At 34.8% G+C, this 22963-nt stretch overlaps 1 protein-coding gene across 7 annotated transcripts in view; it reads right to left on the bottom strand.

Moving 5' to 3' along the window:
• Window positions 1–2785: 2785 nt before the first annotated feature.
• Window positions 2786–22963, bottom strand: part of IL6ST (interleukin 6 cytokine family signal transducer) — a 52086-nt gene continuing 31908 nt past the window's right edge. For 6 of the 7 annotated variants that reach the window (XM_058732271.1, XM_058732247.1, XM_058732280.1 and 3 more), the window contains 12 exons: window positions 21091–21257; window positions 20406–20560; window positions 18514–18673; window positions 15656–15738; window positions 14794–15004; window positions 14077–14259; window positions 11663–11764; window positions 11334–11480; window positions 10877–11017; window positions 7913–8009; window positions 4492–4573; window positions 2786–3843 (listed from right to left, as the gene is read on the bottom strand). In XM_058732271.1, coding sequence (XP_058588254.1) covers window positions 3106–3843; window positions 4492–4573; window positions 7913–8009; window positions 10877–11017; window positions 11334–11480; window positions 11663–11764; window positions 14077–14259; window positions 14794–15004; window positions 15656–15738; window positions 18514–18673; window positions 20406–20560; window positions 21091–21257 — 2266 coding nt within the window. In that variant the 3' untranslated portion in view covers window positions 2786–3105. Of the gene's footprint in view, window positions 3844–4491; window positions 4574–7912; window positions 8010–10876; window positions 11018–11333; window positions 11481–11662; window positions 11765–14076; window positions 14260–14793; window positions 15005–15655; window positions 15757–18509; window positions 18674–20405; window positions 20561–21090; window positions 21258–22963 lie in introns of those variants that run through there. The other variant, XM_058732299.1, reaches the window with a different exon arrangement.

The raw sequence follows: 22963 nt of genomic DNA, 5'->3' as shown, positions 1-22963 counted from the left end.
AGTTAAAAGAAATATTTAAGGGAATTGTACAACAGGATTATTCTACTTCTACATTGGTCATGATTTTAATTAGTTATGTGGATAGAAACTAACCATTTTTAAAAATTTGATTTCTACTTACAAAGCTATTTTAGCTGTTCTACTTTAAGGATGAGCTTTCATAAATTAATGTTTTACAAGTATATTTCTACTTCATTAACCTTTAACTTCACAGTAAGCTAGGAAGACCAGATAACTTCATGTGTAAAGTTGCAATTAAATGAACAGCTAGGTAGATGTGAACACAGAATATATGAATGGTTTGGCTTTTTACCCTGCTTCTACTTACACAGTATGTTCTTGAGTGCCGTGACTGATCGGTGCTGGCTTGAAGTAGGGTACCAACATACCAGTAACTAATAGTCAAATTATAACAATACATGTGGCATATATGCTTATTTTTTAATCCTGTATGAGCGCATCAGAAGCAGTGTATTAGTTTTGTCTACAGAGAGGCTTTTTTTCTGATGTGCCAGTGTTACTTTAAAGGAAATTTTGGGATACTAAACATCTGAGTAACCCATCCACTGCTTATATATAGACTAATTTTCACATAAACCAGATCCACTTCTCTGCTTACCTAAAATACAATTTACATGCCTCAAATTATCCTAAGACATGGCTCAGGAAAGTAATTTTGTACTTGAAACAAGTTTCATGAATGCTTGTCTTTATCTGGGCAAAAGATGTACATCACATACTGGTAATCCAATCTACATTTTCTGATTGGATTATCTGTATAGTAACAATGTAGTATGTGTAAAGTGCTCTTGCAGCTGGGGGGCATTCACTCAGGGTACCATTTTTCTATACAAGTTTTCCACCAATAGGGTTGCTTATATAATGTTCTTTCTTAAATGACTTCATTCTCCTCCCCTTAGATTAGGAGTCTGCATATTCTAAGTGCTCCCCATGTACAAACTTCACACTCGAATTCTTTGTAACACTGCTGTTTATCATGAGGAAAGTTATAGCTGAACATGATGACAATAACATGACTACTTACTTGGAGGAAATGAAAAATATAACTGATAAAAACTTCTTGACAGATTCTTAGCAAGATAAATCTAATCCTGATTTGGATCAGGCTTTGACCAACTTAAATGGTGGTGGTGACATTATCTTATAGTGTGACTTCTCTGTAGATTTCTCTGTGCCCAGTCTTCCTCATCTACTTCTCATCCTGTCTTTCTACCAATCTCATGTTGCACCTGCCCTGTATCACAAAGGCCCTGTGTATGAAAGAATTCTGAAACACATCAGGCAAGAATACAAAGTATAAAATGTTAACAGGAAGTCTAATATGTACAGAATCATATATAATGAGAATTAGATTTCAACTGTAAATGTAGAGCAACTTCTTTTAGCCTTTTATTCTTGAATAACCTCTATAAACCATTTTAAGTGGGCCTGGTTTTTGTGACTTAAATATGACAAAAAACTGTAACATACTTTCTGCAAAACTACTTGATAACACTAGTCAACTACTAATGACGTATCAAAAATTTTCACTTAGCCCCTGTCTTTAGCCCTTGCCTCCTATAAAATGTGGTGGGTAGGGTAGGGCATAAATGTGAAAGTGTGGTTAGTGCTAAACTCTGGAACCCTGGCTCACTTCTCTCTGGGAAGAAGAGAACTTGTGGGAAGAGGTTTAAAGTCTCTTTAAATCACACAATGTGGAACTAAGTTCCACCTACCTCAGACCTAGCAGGTGTTAAAATACTATCTCATCATTAAGTGCCTCCACAACAGGGTGTTCCCTGTGATATTAACTAACATCAATATGTACATTTTTGGATAGGGTTTTATTTTGGTAAGTAGTGCCCATGTGTTCTCAGTTTGCTTCAAACATCTAGAAAAAAAAACCTTCCAATCTTGGCCTACTTGAAAACAAAGCATATTAAAACATATTTTAAGTTGAAGATATATTGTATAAAGTGCTTCATCAACCAAATTCTCTAAAGTTTTAACAAAAAGGGTCAATGTTTATATATACAGAAAAATGGCGAGTCTATAAATGGCAAAGAATTTTTAAAATGGTTATGATACTTTGGCATTCATTGCTAGTTTTTTAACTGGGCACTCTTAACTGAATTTGTGAAATGGATCTTCAAACAGATTGTGAATAACAACATAAAGCAAATTTTTGAAAATTTAGTTACTTATGATATAAATGTTCAAAAATATATTTTTTAATCTGCAAAATTAAAACTCTAGAATTCCATTTATCTAGGGGCGCCTGGGTGGCGCAGTCGGTTAAGCGTCCGACTTCAGCCAGGTCACGATCTCGCGGTCCGTGAGTTCGAGCCCCGCGTCAGGCTCTGGGCTGATGGCTCGGAGCCTGGAGCCTGTTTCCGATTCTGTGTCTCCCTCTCTCTCTGCCCCTCCCCCGTTCATGCTCTGTCTCTCTCTGTCCCAAAAATAAATTAAAAATGTTGAAAAAAAAAAAAATTTTAGAATTCCATTTATCTAGTAGCTGGCATCATTATACCAACAGAAGAGAATGTCTAATATTTCATGTTGGCAAGATTGTAATTCAACCCACTGTTTTTTTTGCTTTTGGTCAGACAACAAAAACTGGGTTCATACAGTTATGCTACCTAATACTCTCCTTACGCTGTCAGCTAAAGTAGAGGGTCTAGACCTTGCTCATCTAATTTTTTATCTTAAGTCCATCTCAGTCAATTTGGTGACTATTCTCATTAAAATCAGTAGAGCTGTGCTAAATACATCACTGCTTATTATCTAAGGACCATCTGTTGTCTAGCTACAGAAAATTTTACTTTATAAATTTCAGACAAGCTTTCTGTTTTTCTTCAGTGCAAACATCCTGAAACAGCACAAAATCATTCAGCTATTCAGAGGATGAAGTCAGTTTATGTAGTGCTTGAAAGTAGAATCCCAGATATTCTGGAAGGGAAACAGCCCATGTGGGAGGACAGTTTACTGTTGTCCTTAAGGGCAAATGATCATCTTCAGCGAGCGAAGATTATTTTTCTCTGAAATAACAGTTAAAGTTAGCTTTAGTTTACAGGTACTGGTGAAGTTTTAACAGGAACCAGTCTTTCACTGAGGCATGTAGCCACCTCGTCTGACAGTTTGTGGTAAGTAGCTTTTAGACATTCCTTCATCAACTGCAGCCTCCATCCCAACTGTTTCAAATCTCTCTACCTGTCCCTCAGTATGTAGACCAAAAGCATCTGCTACAGAAATTTCTTGAAACATTTTCATTTGCCCAGATCCACAGGACTGTGAAATATCTGAAATCTGCTGTTTGAGTCTAACAAAATCTTCTTCATTGACTGACGAAACTTGCTTTGACCTTTCAAAATGTGAAATATCTGGACTGGTTTCACGTTGACTGCAGTTTTGTTTGAAATACTGTTGCCTGGGCAAATTGCCAACACTGCTATCTGTGTTATCTACCAGCTGTAGATCTTCTGGCCGTTCTTCAGAATCTAACAAGGGCTGGGTGGACTCGGATCTTGAGAAGACTTGGACCGATGGAACCTGGTGTCTGTAGCCACTGTGCACCACTGTGGAATACTGGACGGTGCCTGAAGTGTTCTGGGCAGACTCATTTTCATCACTGCTAGAAATGCTTGGCCTAGAGGAGGACATGCACGATGAACCTCCAATACCACTGCTGTGTCCTTCAGTACTGATTTTTTCCTTCTTGAATAAGTCCAGTGATTTCAGATCTTCTGGAAAAGGCTTTTTGTCATTTGCTGCTTCTATCTCCACGACACTTACATCAGTGAAATTGCCATCTGAGTAAATCTGATCTTTTGAATTAAAATTATGCTAAGAAAGAAAGAAAAAAAATTATTACCTATGGCATAGGTTCATTTAGAAACTAAGAAATATATATGGCAAATTCTAGTTAAAGCCACAGAGAAATGCATCTCTGAAACTTCTCAGTAATTTGGTGCGGACATAATCTATATCACTAAGCACTGTCAACTAGCTCAACTACAGATACTGTGAAATGATTCTAAGAAGTATGAATCAGAGTGGACTTCCTCAGAATTCCCAATCAACTGTTAAATTTTGATAAGCTACTGGTGTATATACAGAATTTCATTACTAGACTACAGAGTTGAGGATTGACTAAAAAGTAGAAAACATGAAAAGTTCAAAGAATTTAGTCTAGGTTTCTAGAAATCACTGCAACAGTATGAAACTGGTAGACTGTTAAATTTGATTTTAATATCCAATACAAAATGCTTGCCTTACAACATTTACCATATAGGAGTATTTACATATTGAGTTTTCAATTTGCAAGTTCAATGAAGTATTTTTCATGTTTACTGAGTAGAATAAGGAATATAAGAATATGCTATGATAATATTTTATCATTTACTTTTCAATTTGGTCTTATCATTTGGTTCAACTCTATAAAAATACCCTGAAATGTCCATGTATAAACAAGTCAGAAACACTTTATCTTACCCTAGGAGGTGTATGAGGTGACCACTGGGCAATATGACTCTTTGAAGGATCTGGAACATTAGGCCAGATATGTTTTTTAATTCTGGAGAGAAAAAGAAATAAAGTATCTGTGGAACCACATGCAATAAATAATGAACAGTCCCTAATTTCAAACATGAGCTTAATCTAGTCATAATGAAAAACTACCAATAAGGCTAGTAATCAGCATTCAATTTAAAAAACTGAAATAAAATTCTACAATAGAAACCAATCAAAAAGTGGAATAAAGTCACAAAACCTTAAAGTACACCCCCCTCCCAACAACAAAAGAAGCAAATACGTTCAATTTCCAACTAAAACCACATAACACATTTTCACATAGCCACCAGGTAAAATATGATAAATTTGATGTTTTCACAAGAATATTTACCTCAGTATAGTTCCTAGTCCAAAGTTAGAGGTCCCTAAGTGTGTATAAGTATACAGGAAGTGAGTCATCTTGAGAGTAAGTTCAAATACAAAAACAAAACTGAGTAATAAGATCCTAACAGACTGACTCTCCTGTGCAAACAACTATAAAATCTAAGTGTAATGTAAAAAATAATAAAGTTAACAACCTAAACAAAAGACCAACTAATGGATGAATTCCATGAAAGAGACTTAAAAAAATTTCAGTTGTTTTACATAAAGAAATTGAGTTAAAATTTTTTTAATGTTTATTTTTGAGAGAGAGAGAGAGAGAGTGAGCAGGGTAGGGGCAGAGAGAGGGAGCCACAGAATCTGAAACAGTCTGCAGGCTCTCAGCTATAAGCACAGAGCCCGATGAGGGAGGGGCTTGAACCCACGAGCCTTGAGATCACGACCTAAGCCAAAGTCAGAAGCTTAACTGACTAAGCCACCCAGGCACCGCAAGAAACTGAATTTTTAAATTAACATTCTTCCCACAAAGAAAATCTCAGGCTCAAACTGGCTTTGTGAATTCTAGCAAACACTTCAACAGAAATACTATGAATACTATATAAACTCTCCTAGAAAATAGAGAAGGTAAGGTGTCCCCATTAATTTGAGGAGACTGTTCATTTTATGAGGTAATCAGTATCCCCTTGATTTCAAAAGTAAATGAACACACCACCAAAAAGAACCACTATCACTCATGAAGCATAAATGCAAAAGTTAACATACTGAATCCAGACAGTCTAAGAAATGCAAGGACAGTTTAACATGTGGAAAAAAACCAATGAATAAAATTCACCATATACATGTAGGAAAGAGAAAAATCGTATGATCATCTCAACAGATGACAAAAAAGCATCTGACAAAATTGACCCAATCATGACAAAAACTCTCAGGAAAAAAATATAAGAGAACTTCCTCAACTTAAAATCAATATCGCAATTGTCAGAGACTGAATGCTTTCTCCCTTAAAATTGGGAATAATGCAAAGTTACTACTTAACCAGTATAGTAAGAAAAATAACTGAAAGGATAAACATCAGAACAACCATCTTTACTAAGCAGTATGACTATGTATGTGGAAAATGCTTAGGGGCCCAAAAAGATACTAGAGTAAATGAACTTACCAAGGTCTTAGTATACAAGGTCATTATATTAAAACAATATTAATTGCATTTCTATTTCTAGCAATGAACAATTAGAAAATAAAAATTTCTAAAAATGCCATTTACAATTGTATAAAAAACATTTAGGAATAAATTTAACATAGTACAAGGCCTACCCACTGAAAACCACATAACAGTGCAAAAGAAAAAGAAAACCTAGGCAAAGAGAAATTAACAAGGGTGACTGGGTGGCTCAGCTGGTTAAGCATCATCTGACTTTTGATTTCAGCTCAGGTCATGATTTCGGAGTTGTGAGTTTGAGCCCTACACAGGGCTCCATGCTGACAGGATGGAGCCTGCTTAAGATTCTCTCTCTCCCTCTTTCGGCCCCTTCCCCCCTCAAAATAAATAAATAAACTTAAAAACAAAAGAGATTAACATGTTCATGGACTGACCCATGTGACATAAATGTTGTGAACCAAATAACCTAGTCAAAATAATTTTGAAAAACAACTTATTAAAAGAATTCTAACTGCTCTCAAAACTTACAGAGCTATAAAAATCAAGACTGTGTGGTACTGGCATGAATAGACATATAGAACAGAATTGAGAGTCCACAAATAAATCCAGACTTACATGGACAATTGATTTTGACAAAGATATCTAGGCAATACAATGGGAAAAAAAGTTATTTTCAGTAAATAATGCTCGAACAACTAGTTATGTATGGAAAAAAAATTCCCTGACCTCACACCATGCACAAAAATTAATTCTGAATAGATCATAGACATAGAGCTACAATGATTAAGTTACAGAGGAAAATAAAGGAGAACACAATTGTGACAATGACTTAGGCAAGAATCACAAACTGATAACATGCACCTCATCAAAATTAAAAACGTGCATTTTCTAAAGTCACAGTGAAGAAAATGAGAAGCCAAAGCCACAAGACCAGACTTTCCACAACATATTTGACAAAAATTTTGTCACAGAATATATAAAGAACTCTTACAGCTCAATATTACAGCAAACAACTCAATTTAAAAACGGGCAAAAGATTTCAGAAGATCTATCACAAAAGAATATAGATAAATGGCACATGGAAGGATCCATTACTATTTACTAGGGAAATAGAAATTAAAACCACAGTGAGATAAAATTACACACTGATAACAAGGGGCTAAAATAAAAACCCTGACAGTGCCAAGTAACAGTGCCATGTAACAACTGGAACTCTCACGGAACTGGGGAGAATACATGATGGTACACCTGCCTTGAAAAACAGTTTCTTATGAAGTTATATATGTGCTTCCTATGTTACCCAGCAATACCAATACTAGGTATGTACTTACACAAGATAAATGATAACATATACCTACACAAAGATCTGTAGATGAATGTTCATGGCAACATTATTCATAATAGCCCCAAATTAAAGACACAACCTGAATTTCCATAACAGATGAACAAATTTTGATGTATCTACACTGCAGACTACTATTCAATAAATAGAAAAATATTAGTATATGCAACATGGATGAGTCTCAAAAACATGCTAAATGAAAGACATCCTATAAAAAGACTACATATTATCTATTTATATGAAATCTCAGAAAAGGCAAAACTACAGTCACAGAAAGCATATCAGTGATTACCTTGGGGCCAGGGGTTGAGGGAGAGGAGAGACGATAAAATAGAATGAGGAAACTTTTTAGGGTAATAGAAATAGTATCTAACTTGATCGTGGTGGTAGTTATATATCCGTATACAGCTATTAAAATTCATCAAACCATACACTTAAAATGAATGAATTTCACTGCATGTAAATTATAGCTCAATAAACCTGGAGGGAAGAACTGCAAAAACACAAATAGGGGTACTTACAGGTCTCGCTTATTAAAGCAGAACAATACTCCCAAAAGGGTTGTCAATAGAAATGCTAGGCAAACAGGAACAACTATGGCTTCAATTTCTCCTTGAGCTAAAAATCAGGGGTAAGAAGTAAAATAAATGTCAACTCATGTGCTAAGAGAAATAATGAAACTTCCCAACCAAATGGCTGTTGAAAAGATGAAATACCATCCCGTTTTTATAGCCTTTTCAAACTTAAAGATTGTTTTCTGCCACCCCTGTGCCCCTTGGTGAATCATATCCTATCTGCTTATACCTGACACAGTAACCTGGCCACAGAGAAAGCATAAACTCTATGTTGGTTAGGGGAATAAAATGACTAGTTCAGTTTTCTGGACAGATAATCTATCCAATAAGTTAGAAGTTTCAAACCTAACCATTTATTACATTTATGATCTGCACCCAGCAGAATCTTAACAAATGCTTATCTTTGAGATCTGTGAGTGCTGGGCACAAGTGGAAATATGGAATCCTGTATAAGGAATAAAAATAAAAGGTTCAAGCAAAATTTTTAATTTTCAAAAAGATGGCATATCTGGTATACAGCTAAGAATTTGTAAGAATCTTAAGTACAAGGAGTGGCAGAAATAGGAATATTATCACCTAAAATCAACAAGCCTAAGATTTCTAGATAATTCCCAACCTGCATTTAAAAGAGGGCTTACTTGAGCAAATGAATCACTAATTGGACAGTTTATATTGGAGATATTTTTTAATGATTTACCTTATGGCTGTCTCTACTTTAACTCCTCCAGCCTCCTTATAAGTAGAAGTAGTCTTTTATGGGAAAAATTTATAAAAGTAATACTGCAGTCATATACTATTTACTCAGTCTAGTCTTTGCACCGCATATATCCCTTTACAAGTAACTTCATATTCTACAAAGCCTAACAGAAATCAGTAAATCAGATCAATGCTCGGAAATAAACTGGAGGCTGGCAAATATTCACTCTTGAACACTGAGGTTTTCATATAGGTGCCAAATCAAATTCAGGCAGACCCTGTTATTACTGTTGCCAAACTTACTATGTTTTCAAGTCTTGGGCCTTTGCTTATCTGTCCTAAGATGCCTTCTTCTTCCTTTTTATCCACATCCTAACTTTTGGGGACTCAAGTACTGACTCCTCTATATAATCTATGAAGATGAAATGCCCCCTATAAATTATCTTTAAATTCCTACTCCATTTACTGTCTACATGGCCCAAATGCCTTTCCACTTAATTACTTTACTTATGTTGTATTTCTTCAAATAAAGTCCTTTGGGAGCAAGGCCCATGACATATGAAGAAGCCATAATATGTCCATAAAACAATAAACAGATCAGTGAAAAAAGCAGATGATTAAGTAATCCTAACAAGTATGATCTAATTTGGGGGGGAAAATGTATGTATAGAAAATAATAGAAGGATATACAAATGTGTTAAGAGATTATTCTGGATGAGGGATTAGGAGTGGTTTTTCTTCTGCTCTGTACTGTATAGTCTACAGGCCTATATAGTACACAATCTACTTTTATAATGAATATCACTTTCATTAGTTGAATATTTTAAAGGTTTATTTTTTTCTAAAGATCAATTTCAAGTATTACTTGTTAGATATTTATTTTACTAACATGTCACCACAAAATCTTATTCCAAAAACTATATTCATTTTTGGCAATCACAGCAAAGTTCAGGATCTTTTATTATCTATTTTAGGTAGTCACTCATTCATTTTCTCATTCACCCATCATTCAATAACAAGGAATATAGCTTACTATTTAGCATTCACTGTGTTGGTACCTGGGGGTGGGGGTTACAAATAAATGATAAAATAAGGTAATTTCTATTATGATTCAAAATGTAGGAAGAACAAGAAAGAATGCAGCTTAAGAATGCTTTAGGGAGGTTAGAGGAACTAGAAAAAGTGAGGACTTAATGTAGGGCTACACACTGGGAAAAGATGGAGAAAATAATGAGAAGCATATGACCAAAGAAAGAGATTACAAAAGGGCATGCAAAAGCAGTAATTAGAAGGCATGATCAATAGGATTTTACACTTGGCTCATGTAAGCAAAAAAGACTCATGAAAACAAAAAATTTATCACATCCTTATCTAAATTTGTGGCTTTCGCAAAGAGTTGGACGGCTGTGGCAGGGAACAAAGAGAAATGTATTTGGGAAAAAGGATGACTGAAGTCACGGACAGAGAGTTTAAATAGGCAGATAAAATACAGGGCTGAGAAGAGTGATATGGAAAATACAAACCATTTTTTAAAAAAGTAAAAAAGAGAGAAAAAGAGATCAAGAAGGAAGTATGAGAAAGGGAGAAGACTCAGGAGAGTGTTGTTATTACACACACACACACACACACACACACACACACACACACACACGTGAGAAGAACCAATGGAAGAGGCAGTTTCAAGGATGGAGAAGCCGAGTCAAATGCTGAGAAGTATAAAAATAAGGAGACTAAAAAGCATGTACTGGATATGATAACTAAGAGGCCTTCCCTGAGTGACATTAGGGAGGTTTCAGTGGATTGGTGGGTTGGAAGCCTGATTTCAGTGGGTTAAAGACTAAGCCGGAGGAAGGGAAGTGGAGCTCGAGAGAGTGAACTAGTCTTTCCAATAACCTGCCTACAAAAGAAGGAGTAAGACAAGAAGGTAAGAGACCACATTTGACTTTTGCCAGTGAAAAGATGAACCCATTTAGAAAGATACACAAATTCTTTTGGCATTTATAGAGTACAGACGAAATCAGTCAGAAGCAGTTAATAACAGAGCTGAGTTTTGATAGTTTAAAGAAACAATCCAAATCAGATAAACAATACCAACAATTCATTTCTATGGATCCAAAGATGCACTTTTAACAAAATTTTAGCTTATTAACTAAGTCCATATTTAGTCTGATTAAAAAAAAGAAGAAGAAAAGAGCAAATGTCATTATTTCTTACCAAACTTCGGTGTAGTAAAAGTGAATTCTGGGCCATCCTTTCCACCTTCGTCTGTGTATGCTGCCATTCGTACCATGTACAAGGTGTCACTGGTCAAAGAGGACAGTGTATATTCTGTGTGGGAGGAATCCACATTCACAGCTGGAAGAAATCAGTAAGTGTGCTTTATTTAACTACTCAATGTTTCTGCTTGATTTGGCTTTTGACACTGCAAAAGTATTAAAAAGGAACATATTTTCCAGAAAATAATTTTCTTATCTCTGCCAGAATATTCTTCTATAAGCACAACACAGTATTTTTTTTTTCCCACAGTATTTTTTTAATAGGCATATTCTCAGGTGTCTCTTTTCTGAGAATAATATACTACACTTAAGATGTATAACATAAAAAGGTGAGACAACATTTAAAAGCTTAAGAAAAAAACCAATGATTCTTAATAACTGATAGAGTTTATTACCAGTTTCATTTCCAATGATGGTTCTATAAAATATAGTATAATTTCGGATAAATCCGTTCTGAACATCAACAGGAAGTTGGTCCCACTCTAAGACAGCTTCATTTTTCCCCACTTTTTTTGTCCGAACAGTAGGTCCTTTGGAAGGTGCTAAAACAGAATAAAAGTATTTGGTAACTAAAAATTACTATGATTTAGTAAGTCATTAGGATTTACTAAAATTTAATTATATTATTTGAACATTATGAGACATACCCTTATTTTAAAAAGAAAAAAATGTCTTTGTTAATACAAAACTCAACATATTTCAAAGAAAATGAATTTGGACTTACGAGCTTGTTTAAGGTATGCCTTTATAGACTCAGGGCTTCCTGGTCCATCAGTATATACTGGAGTAACTGTTATCAAATAACATTTGCTCTCTGCTAGGTTCCCTAAAGAAAGAATGGGAGAGTAAGCATTTTTCCCCACATAACAAAAAAGTCTACATTCCATTATTAACTTTACATTATAAATTTCATGACTATTGAACTTTCTTTTCTTTTAAAACTACAGCTTTTTAAGCAAGCATTGCCTTTTGTGTACTGGATTCAAGCTTATTAATTGAATAAAGCTTTTCATTAAAGTAAAAGCTTACTTTTATTGCCAATACAGTAGATTAAAAAATATATTGTTAGTAAAAGTACTTTTTATATTCAGGACTTATAAAACTCTGATCTCAAATTATCATTGGTCTTATAGTTTGACATTGTTTGTACATCAACTAATTCTCTGAGAACTGCCTAATGACCAGGGAAAGCATTAATGGCCCTGGTTTGTCAAACCAGGGAAAAAAAGAATTAGTGCCATTTCCCCCAGAAAGTAATATTATTTTTTTTATTTACTATATGAAATTTATTGTCAAATTAGTTTCCATACAACACTCAGTGCTCATCCCAAAAGATGCCCTCTTCGATACCCATCACCTACCCTCCCCTCGCTCCCACCCCCCATCAACCCTCAGTTTGTTCTCAGTTTTTAAGAGTCTCTTATGCTTTGGCTCTCTCCCACTCTAACCTCTTTTTTTTTCTTCCTTCCCCTCCCCCATGGGTTTCTGTTAAGTTTCTCATGATCCACATAAGAGTGAAAACATATGGTATCTGTCTTTTTCTGTCTGGCTTATTTCACTTAGCATCACACTCTCCAGTTCCATCCACGTTGCTACAAAGGGCCATATTTCATTCTTTCTCATTGCCACGTAGTACCCCATTGTGTATATAAACCACAATTTCTTTATCTATTCATCAGTTGATGGACATTTAGGCTAAGAAAGTAATATTAAAAAGCCATCTTGAATACCTCTTTTATTTATAATCTCTCCATATTAAATCTTTTTTAAATAGCCACTTTATCTGCCCACAACAGAAAATAAGGTATGTGTTATACCAAAGTTTATACTTTCAACAAGAACTTTTATTTCCTTAACTTAATTCACAAAGTTGTATATGACAGCTCCTTTGGTTTCTTAAACAGAATAATTTTACTTTTTCTTGATGACTCAATATTATCAAGAAGATAAAGAATTTTTAGACTCTGTTGTAATACAGTGATGTTATCAGGACTACTGAGCCACTGGATCTGCCTGTGCAACCTGAAAGTCTCTAGAGATTATGCGAGGCTTTATTAAAAACATTTCTATTGTCCAGTTACTACCAATGTGTCTTCTCTCTAGCTCCACCTTTCTTTTAATTTGATAAGACTAGTAAACTAGACAACCAAATTTATTAAAACTTTTTTTTTAAGCTTATTTATGTATTTTTGAGAGAGAAAGAAAACAGCGTGAGGTGGGAGGGGCATAGAGAGGGAGAGAGAGAATTCCAAGCAGGCTCTGCACTGTCAGCACAGAGCCCAATGTAGGGCTCAAACTCAGGAAACAGTGAGATCATGACCTGAGCTGAAACCATGAGTCAGACGTTTAACTGAGTGAGCCACCCAAGTGCCCCTATTGTTTTTTTAAATGATAGGTTAATGAGGGCCAAACAGCCTATTTCATAAATAAAGCTCACAAAATTTTATGGCAGATAGGTCTTTGCTTAGAGCTTTTCTTTCAGCAATCATATTATTCATAATTGAATTCTAATGGTTATCCTTCTTTACTAAATAAAACACATAAAAGCTGAGTGTTTTGTCTTTAAAGTTGTTCTCTTCAAAGCCACATAAAAAAGTTGTACCTTAAAATGCAGAGCAATCTACCACTTTGGAGCTCTACGGTATCATTAGAACTTCCAGTTAAAAGATGTAAGGAAATCTGAATTCTAGTTCTGTTTCCCCTATTCAACAACTTTAAGAGGTTAACAAGTCATTCATATGCTATAGGAAAATATCTTCTCACTGAAGGATGAGGAAGTTAAATCAGGTAAAGAACCATTCAACTAATTACCAGCAGCGATCAGATTATCTTAGATTTGTCTTTTACTTTACAGTTTTGTTAGCGCTCCTTTGATGATCAAAACACTGAACCATAAATAGAAGATACTATTAACTCTGCTTTGTCCATAAACAGATCCTGTAGTTCATTCCGTGAGATTAAATGGAACTTGATAAGAGTCACGCATCGAGAAAACTATATGTAACTTTTAACTATCATAAACTGAAACTCTTCAATAGACCACAATATCTGTAAACCAGACAAAAATATGTAAAAGAAAAATCTGTCTGAAGAGTTACACAAAGGATTTCAACTTAAGTTTTTTCTAGCTAGGAATACCTCTTAGAAAGGTGCGATGTACAGTGCCATCTTCTTGTTGCCAGTCTGGGATGCACGGCGATTTATCTGATAATACACACCACTCAAGTATATACTTGTTTACAGATTCATTTGGAGCAGTCCATTCTACCCAAAGCATATTATCTTTGGGAAATGCTTTAAGATCCGTGACCGGGCGAGTAGCTTTAAAACAAAATTTGAAAACTGGTATGATAAATGAACATTAAAAAATTTCAAATTTTGATGTTTTACATTTCCAAACTTGCTATCAGTTTTTGTAGTATATAATATTAATATGTATTTCCATTAACAAAAACACTTTATTATAATTTACAAATAGACAGTAAATTTATTTTGAAACTAAAATTCTTCCTTTCCCCAAATTCTTCAAATGTTTTGTGTATGTAAATGGAAATATTTTCTTCTTTGAAAGCCATAAACAATATATTTAAGTCATATTCATATATGGCTCCCAAAGCTTTTAAATAATATTTAAGAAAACCAGGTAATTAGAAAATGAGCAAATAAATAAGTAGTTTACTTCAGAGTTTAAGTGAGCCACATAATAATGGAATGAATTATTTCATTGCTGACTGATTTCTAAAACTATTACAATCGATACTGAAGAGGCAGTCTTAGAATAACTATGTATTAGGTATTAGAATATGTATATGTATATGTATTATGAACCACTTTTCCCATCTCACAGATACAAACCTTGAAAGTTATAGGCAGGGATAGTTAAAACAGCTGCATCTGATTTGCCAACCAGATTTCTTGCTGTCAGAGTTGCTATGTAACGATCATTTGTGAGGTTTACTGTCCATTTTGTGTCATTCACTGTATAATTCTGTAAACGTGATTTCCATCTTATGAGAGTCACTTCATAATCCAAAATTTTTCCATTGGCTTCAAAAGGAGGCAATGTCTATAATAAAATAAGTTTAAAAATGTATTTAACAAATCTTTAATCATTTTTTTTCATGTTCACAAATTCTGCTGTTACGTCAAGCCTCCATGTTAAACTGAAAGGAACTGGCAACCTCATTTTCAACTCACAACCTTAAGTAAAACTACTATATAGTGAATGAAGAGTAAACACATGACTTTGACTAACAGGGAAAGTAAAGTAGCACCATTTTGTTAGCTTTTAGTTCTGTAAACTATTGTGCACTGTGACTATCTGGCCCTAAATCATCTTATGCTGGAGTACTTTTCTCTCTACCATTTCTTAGTATGGTACACCTTAACACTTATGGACTTGACAGTCATTGTGTAATTCCTATTATTGGCATACAGTTTGATTACCCAAAACCTTTATTAACTATTTTCTATGAGGCACTCAGGAAAGTTCAAGGACAGACAGGATCCTTCTTACAAACTTTCATAGAACTGTGAAGTATCTGTAAACTGCAGTTCATGATCCTTTTATGTAGTATATATAAAACTCTGTTTCTATTAAACGCTTTGCTGATATTAAGATGAATAAAAATGTAAGTTAAAAAAATTACACTCATAATGCCATAAAAATGTACTATGTAAGCAATAAAAGAATATAAACATGCATTTTTTTCTTTACCTTCCATATGAGTTGCACAGATCTATAGCTGTGAGTATGGGATGGCTCTATCTTATACCAGAAACTTGGTGCCTTGGATGGTCCTAAAGAAATGATATAAACTTTTTAAAATAAAAGTTTTTATCATAGCAGTAAAATATAATCCTGGAAATTATTCTCTTACTTTGTTCTTATTCTTGCCATTCAATCACATGATGTATCTTTTTTTTACATGTTTATGTATTTTGAGAGAGAGGAGAGAGACAAAGAGAGAATGGGGGAGGGGCAGAGAGAATGGGGGAGGGGCAGAGAGAGTGGGAGAGAAAATCCCAAGCAGGTCCTGTATGGTTAGCATGGAGCCGGATGAAGGGCTTGAACCCATGAACCGTGAGATCACGACCTGAGCTGAAATCAAGAGTCAGAAGCTCAACCAACAGCTCCACCCAGGAACCCCTAAGCTAGCATTTTTCCCATTGCAGCACACCATGCCTGGGTCTTCCTTTATAGAGGAAGATAGCTTGATGATATAGATTAGAATGCTTTTTTTATCTTAAAATTGTAAAGCTACAAATATATCCTAAGGTATACCAAAAATGCATCACCATTTCTTACTGCTAAAAATTAAACCGAAAAACCATATTTAAATATACACTTAAAACCCCTAAATGTGGGGCACCTGGGTGCCTCAGTCGGTTGAGACTCTGACTTCGACTCAGGTCATGGGTTTAAGCCTCATGCTGGGCTTTTCATAGACAGCACAAGTCTTTGGATTCTTTGTCTCCCTCTCTGCACCCTCCCCCCACCAATCACATTCTCTCCCTCTCTCTCTCTCAAAAATAAATACACATTAAGAAAAAAAAACCCTAAATGTACATATATGAGAATACAAAAAATAATAAATTGAATAAATATGGGTTAAGTTTATTATCTTACGGTGGGATGACTGTTAACAGAGTATAATAAAAATGAATTCATAGTACTGTTGTGATAATCACCAAACATGTGAAAAATGAAAAAGCACTTTACAGGATCAGGACGCCTGGGTGGCTCGTCGTTTGAGCACCTGATTCTTGATTTCGGCTCAGGTCATGATCTCACGGGTTCACGAGATCAAGTCCAACGTCTGGCTCTGTGCTAACAGTACGGAGGCTGCTAGGGATTCTCTCCCTCCCTCTCTCACTACCCCTCCCCTGCTTATATGTGCATGTGTGTGCTCTACCTCAAAATAAATAAATAAACTTATAAAACCAAATATCAAATGCTAGTAATTAGGTTTTCAAAATTCCTATAGGATCAACTGATTTTTCAAAAAAGGATCTGAATAACATCTAAACTGTGATGTGCTCATTATAAAGAGGTAATTACAGAGGACAAAACAAAGAGGAAAAGCAGACAAGGGAGGCTGGGGAAAAGAGTGCCAGTATAAGGGGTTCAAATAGATACACACGCATAAGCATACAAGAAATTATAAAAAAAAAAAATGTTATAGGCCAGAAAGATTTCCTAACATGAAAAGAACCTGGAGGCATCATTCATTAAGTTGAAGAAATGCTTATCTAAATGGCTCATAATTTTCTGGGTATCTCTATGATTTGACAAAGGTTATGTACCATCTCCCCAGAAAATGCACACAGGCACTAACTACAATAATCTGTCCACATTTTAAAGTAGTTCAGCAACCCCTGCCCCCCAAACTGACCCAACCAGCTTTCAAGACCTCTATGATGCCAGTTTAAGAATTCCTGGGGGCACCTGGGTGGCTCAGTTGGTTAAGTATCTGACTCTCAGTTTCGGTTCAGGTAATGATCTCACAGTTTTGTGAGTTTGGGCCCCACATTGGGCTCTGTGCTGACAGTGTGGAGTCTGCTTGGGATTCTCTCTCTGCCTCTCCCCCACTTGCGCTGTCTCTGTCTCTCTCTAAATAAATAAATAAACTTAAAAAAAAAAAAAAAAAAAAAAAGAATTCCCAGCCAAGACAAAGGAATCTGGTTGAGGACCCAACTCAGGACCCAATTCAGCAACTGCAGGATTGCTTTCTTTCATGTCATTTATGAGAATAAGAGAAAATTCTTAGTGGAGAGGGGTAGTTTACTATTCTGCCTTTTGAGATTGTCACTTCACCTATCTAAACTGCTAGTAGAGCTGGAAGTGAAGGGATATATGTGGTACAGAAGGTTTTAAAGCCATAGTTGTTGCTATTGACATCTAAAGGGTGAAACTAGAATGAAAAATGTTCAGAAAGAAAAATCAGTATGCCACAGGACTACTTCTTGATTGCTATACAATAAATTAGTAATGTTAGGTGTTTTGGGGAGGGAATCTTACCTTATAACATACACCCTTTTATAACTTTTGGATTGTGCACTATATGCCCTATATGATCGTGGAAAGGAAAAAGGGAAAATGATAATAAACTAACCAACCTAAACTTTAGGATCCTTTTCTAGGGGTTTATTAAGTGATGGTAGGGAAAAAAATGAATAAAAATATAGTACAAATATATTTCTGATAGTGAGAGTCTATGGTATATTTTGTTAACGTTATTTTAATGACTCAGGATATGATTCTCTAGTTAGGGATACTGTGAAACATTCCCTTTTAATAAAATGTTCTGGATTTAACTGTTATGTTAATGGTTTTCTCATTACCATGGAAAAAAAAATTCCATGGTAATCTTCTTTCATTAGTAATCAAATAGAGTTATACAATCAATAATGCACATTTTATATCTTTAGGTCCTTAAAAATACAAGTGTAAAATATAAGTTTGAACAGAATGATCACAAAGTAAGAAGCAATGAGGTTTATACTATTAAGACCTGACACAAGTCATAGCCGTAATTCCAAACCTTTACTTCTTCATGGATCTTAATTACTTACTGTCTTCATATGTGATCCCACTGGCTTCTTCACTCCAGTCACTCCAGAATCCTTTACCATCTTCCTTCATACAACGAATCCTAAACACATATTCTGTGAAAGGCTTAAGGTCCTGGACAGTGAAAGAAGTTCTACTGGATGCTGTATCTTCAGGAGGAATCTAAAATCAAAGCAAACCAACCAACAAAAAAACCCCATGGAATTTATTGTAAGTGTCCTAAATTCCATTAAGATCTTAGAAATTGATTTAATAAAAGAGAACTAACAAACAAACGCTGAAAAGAAATAAATGCAAGTCAAAAAGCAGTCAGAGTCCGTAAGTTAACAGATTTGGGAAGTATGGAACTATCTATTATTAATCCTTCCTTCCTTTTCTTTATTTTTATAACTTCCTTCCATGAAGCCTGTAACACATAGGATCTCAGCAGGAAAGAGATGGAGTATTCCAATTAGACTTTAATTCAAGAAGGGTTTACTAAAGGAAATATGGGTAGAGTGTAGGGAAAACTTAGGCAGTGGTCAGTACTCTGGGGCTTGTCGCTGTTACCACCCCTAGCCCCAAAGGGACGAGGGGAAGTAGCAGAAACTGGGAGAGGAGGGTGAGACAGGGTTAACTTGACAGGACCAGTGACCTTAGGCTGAGAGACAGCAGCTCCAGGGAAGAAGCAGGGAAAATAAATATGCTCACTTCACTTCATTTCTCTCCTCTCTTGTGCTAGGCCCTCTTCCCCCTCCTCCCATTAATCACATTCACTAGGAAACCAGAGACAATGTGAACCCACAGATGAAATTCATACAGGTCAGCATTCCAAGACAAAGAGTAGGGTAGAGAAGAACAGAGTGTAACTCTGGATAGGCAAAATGAAGCCCAATCAAGAAAAATAAAAACTATCATTGCATATAAACTTGGTTTTCAGGAAACGAGAGAATAAAGATAAATGATTCTTTCTACTACTATGGGATTCCAATATTGAATACAAAAATAGGGGCCTTTTTTTCTATCAGTGAATTAAGATTCTATGTTATTAAAAATATTTTGAAGTTTAGGTATGTATCCTCTCTGTACAACATGAAGCATTAATCCATTTTTGTTTGTTGCTTTTTCTGGTTTTATTTTGAGCCCTTTAAGCGGAATGGAGAGCAGAAGTAGTAAGGTCATGGGCTCAAATCCCTTATGAACTCATTACTGCAATAAGAAAAAGCAAAAGCATACTGTTAGTGATAAATGAAATTACAACAAAGAATATTATGGGGAACACAAAGCTATGGTGACAGACATCCTTTTAAAAAGTTCTAAGTACTTCTTTTGGTGATAGCATCATCTCTGGGTACACTATTCTTTTCCTTTTCAGGCTTAGAAGTTCCCCAATAATTCCTTCCTCTACTAAGAGGTTGACAAGCTTTCTAAAAAGGACTAGATAGTAAATATTTTAGGTTGTGGGCCAGATATTCTCTGTTCCAACTCAACTCGTCCACTGTGGCACAAAGTAGCCAAAGACAATATTAAAAAAAATGAGTGTGGCTTTGTTTATAAGAACAGATGGCAGGATGAAATTGGCCTCCAGATTTAGTTAAACCCTGCTCTCTACCTTTGCTATATAATCTCTTCATATACTCCCCCACTTAATTCTTATTTTTTGTGTTCCATTCACCTCCCACCAAAAATACTATTTCTTGCCACCCTACATCCCTTCCATACTTCATTTAAAGGCTACTGTACTCAGCAAGACTATATTTTCTATCCGAATGTCTTCCTGTTTGCCCTTGCATGAAATACAGATCAAGAAGAGGTGTGAAACAAAATATTACATATATTCACAACCTTAGTATATTGAAATTTTTAGGTTAGAGGGTTCTAAGACTATCTGCATAAACAGTAACTTGCAAGTTACCTGGCTCCAGGTTGAGGCATCTCTGGTCCTATATTGAATGTTATATTTCAGTCTTATAAAACTCTGAATACTTGAGTTGATCCATGTCAATTTTAAGATACTAGACAGTTCCTCTGAGTTGCTGACTGATAAATTATGTGGTGGATTGGGCTTCACTGAAGAATAAAATAAATCCGAATTTTTATCATTTTTACAACTTCTTATACAGACTCAAAATATACTTCTTATATTTCACTATATTGATTTACTCATACCATATGAACTAATTTTTCTGAAAACAGTACTTACGTCATACTACTATAATGAAGAGAAAACGTTTCTGAAGAAATTTTAGTTTTCTTTGTCAATTTATTATGCTTGTTAAGTTTTTAGGTTCCAATATCAAAAGACAGATATTTATAGGCAAAGAAAAACACAATAAAAAGGACCCCACATACCATGATTACTATGCTATAAATACTGTTTGGTAACTGCACAAATACCAGCAGATAACATTCAAAATAAAAACTGCTATGACTGCAGTTGGATTATGGATATTTTTCTTTTTCCAAATTATTTTTAATGTTGATAAAATGAATTTGTAAAAGTCACTAAGATAATAAGTGGTTGTTTCTACATTAAAATTGAAAAACTAATTAATAAGCCATTAAATCTAATAAATTCTCAAATTCAGTGTTATAACTACCTTTATCTACAGGATCAAAATTTATATGATCTGATGTAACCTTCCCAAGGGCATTCTCTGCTTCTACCCAGACTTCAATGTTGACAAAATACACAGGAGAATAATCAACAGTGCATGAGGTAGGGGTGTCACGTTTTGTTTTACAATCAGCAAACTTCTCCGTTGCCCTAAATACAAAAATGGAAGAACCGGTCATTAAAAATAGATTTCAAAACATTAGAGTGAAAAATGTTATTTGATGAGACCCAGATTATTACTGCTTAAAATAAATGAAGTAATTATAAGTATGAAATAAATTGTTGATCATTAAAAACAAATAAATTTTCTCTAAAACTTGAGTTTGCTTTATACCTTACAACACAAAATTATTTTCAAATTTTTACTCCACGGACATTACATTTATAATACCATGCTCTATCTTCAGTGACCTTTCTCTAAAAATCTATTTCTTGTAATCTTACTACCGTTTCTTTCCATTTCTGAAACAGGATCCTTACTGTACCTGCGATGTCTTTCTTCAAGCACAGTATGCCTTTTCTAAGCATAATATGTTATGAGGTGACATGAGGATAGGGATAAGAATTTCTGTCACCCCAGAAAATTCCCTTAGCCTCTTTACAGTCAAACCCAGGCAACCACTTTCTAATTTTTATCACCAAAGTTTAAATGATATTATGATATTTACTCACCTATGTTTAAGTTATACATCAATTAAACACACACACACACACACACACACACACACACACACACACACACACTTTTTTTTTAAATAGGAGGGTAAGTGAAATCCAAAACAAAACAGGTAACTTCTATGAATTACTGAGGTATACCTCCAACAGGATACTGTATATTATGTCAATTAAAAAAATTCCTAAAAATCAAAAGCAAAATGAAATACATGAACTATGATGTTGAGTTGGTGCTATAACACAGAAAAAATTATTTTAAGTAACTTTAAGACAGCAATTTAACTATATCCTTAATGAAAGAAAAATAATCTTATAATGCTTAGTATTCCTATTGTTGGTGCTGATATTGGCATTGTTATTCTGCAGCTCTTGTGTTTACTGTGAGTTAAAGCAAATGAATAATTATATTGGTGTTGTTGGAAACTAAGGTTTTCAGCAGCTAAGAAAGGAGATGTAGATGTCAGATGAATGAAATTAAGTAAAAACAGTTCAGATTTTAAATCGGAAACATTGGTATTAGTTCATGATGTATTTTACCTTAAAGACACTTCCCAGTTCTTTCTGCCAAAAAAGCCAAGAAACAACAACCCAGTACCAGTAAATTCCTCTAGCACCCAGACTGTAGTCCCGAAATGGTATTTCCCACTAAATGGAAACATGGCTACTTGGGAAATGGCTGATTCTAGGTCTGAGGCATGACATATGAACTTAGAAAATGAACTTGGAAAATCACATCATATCAGAAATGAAGAAAGCTGTCAAAGACTAATGAGTAAAGTCAAAGGAAGATCCAACCTGAGGAAGTTCCTCTGAACCAAAATGGGACAATGTGAGTACCAAGAAAAATGGTAATGGACCGAAACACATCAAATATATTTAAATATGAATTCATAAGGAAGGGATAAACCATTCATTATTTACCTTTGGAGGATGCTAGGGAACTATGTCATCATAAAACTAGTTGTAAAGGGAAAAATACCAATACCATTTTCCTTCCAAGAACTGTGTGCCTCAGGGTAACCAATGATTGATCAAAGGAAGTTTTGAGTATATCCACCTTAAAAAAAAGATGGAATACCACTATTTTGTACCTCATGTACAAATAATGATCACTGATGATGGCTCAAACCTTTAAGTGAAACACTAACGGGAAGCAACACGATTTAATTCCCAAAACATCC

The sequence above is a fragment of the Neofelis nebulosa genome, chromosome 1 (assembly GCF_028018385.1).
Source record: "Neofelis nebulosa isolate mNeoNeb1 chromosome 1, mNeoNeb1.pri, whole genome shotgun sequence".
In the NCBI taxonomy this organism is placed as follows: Eukaryota; Metazoa; Chordata; class Mammalia; order Carnivora; family Felidae; genus Neofelis; species Neofelis nebulosa.
The sequence above is the reverse complement of the archived record's forward strand: the minus strand, read 5'-3'. Positions and strand labels throughout refer to the sequence as shown.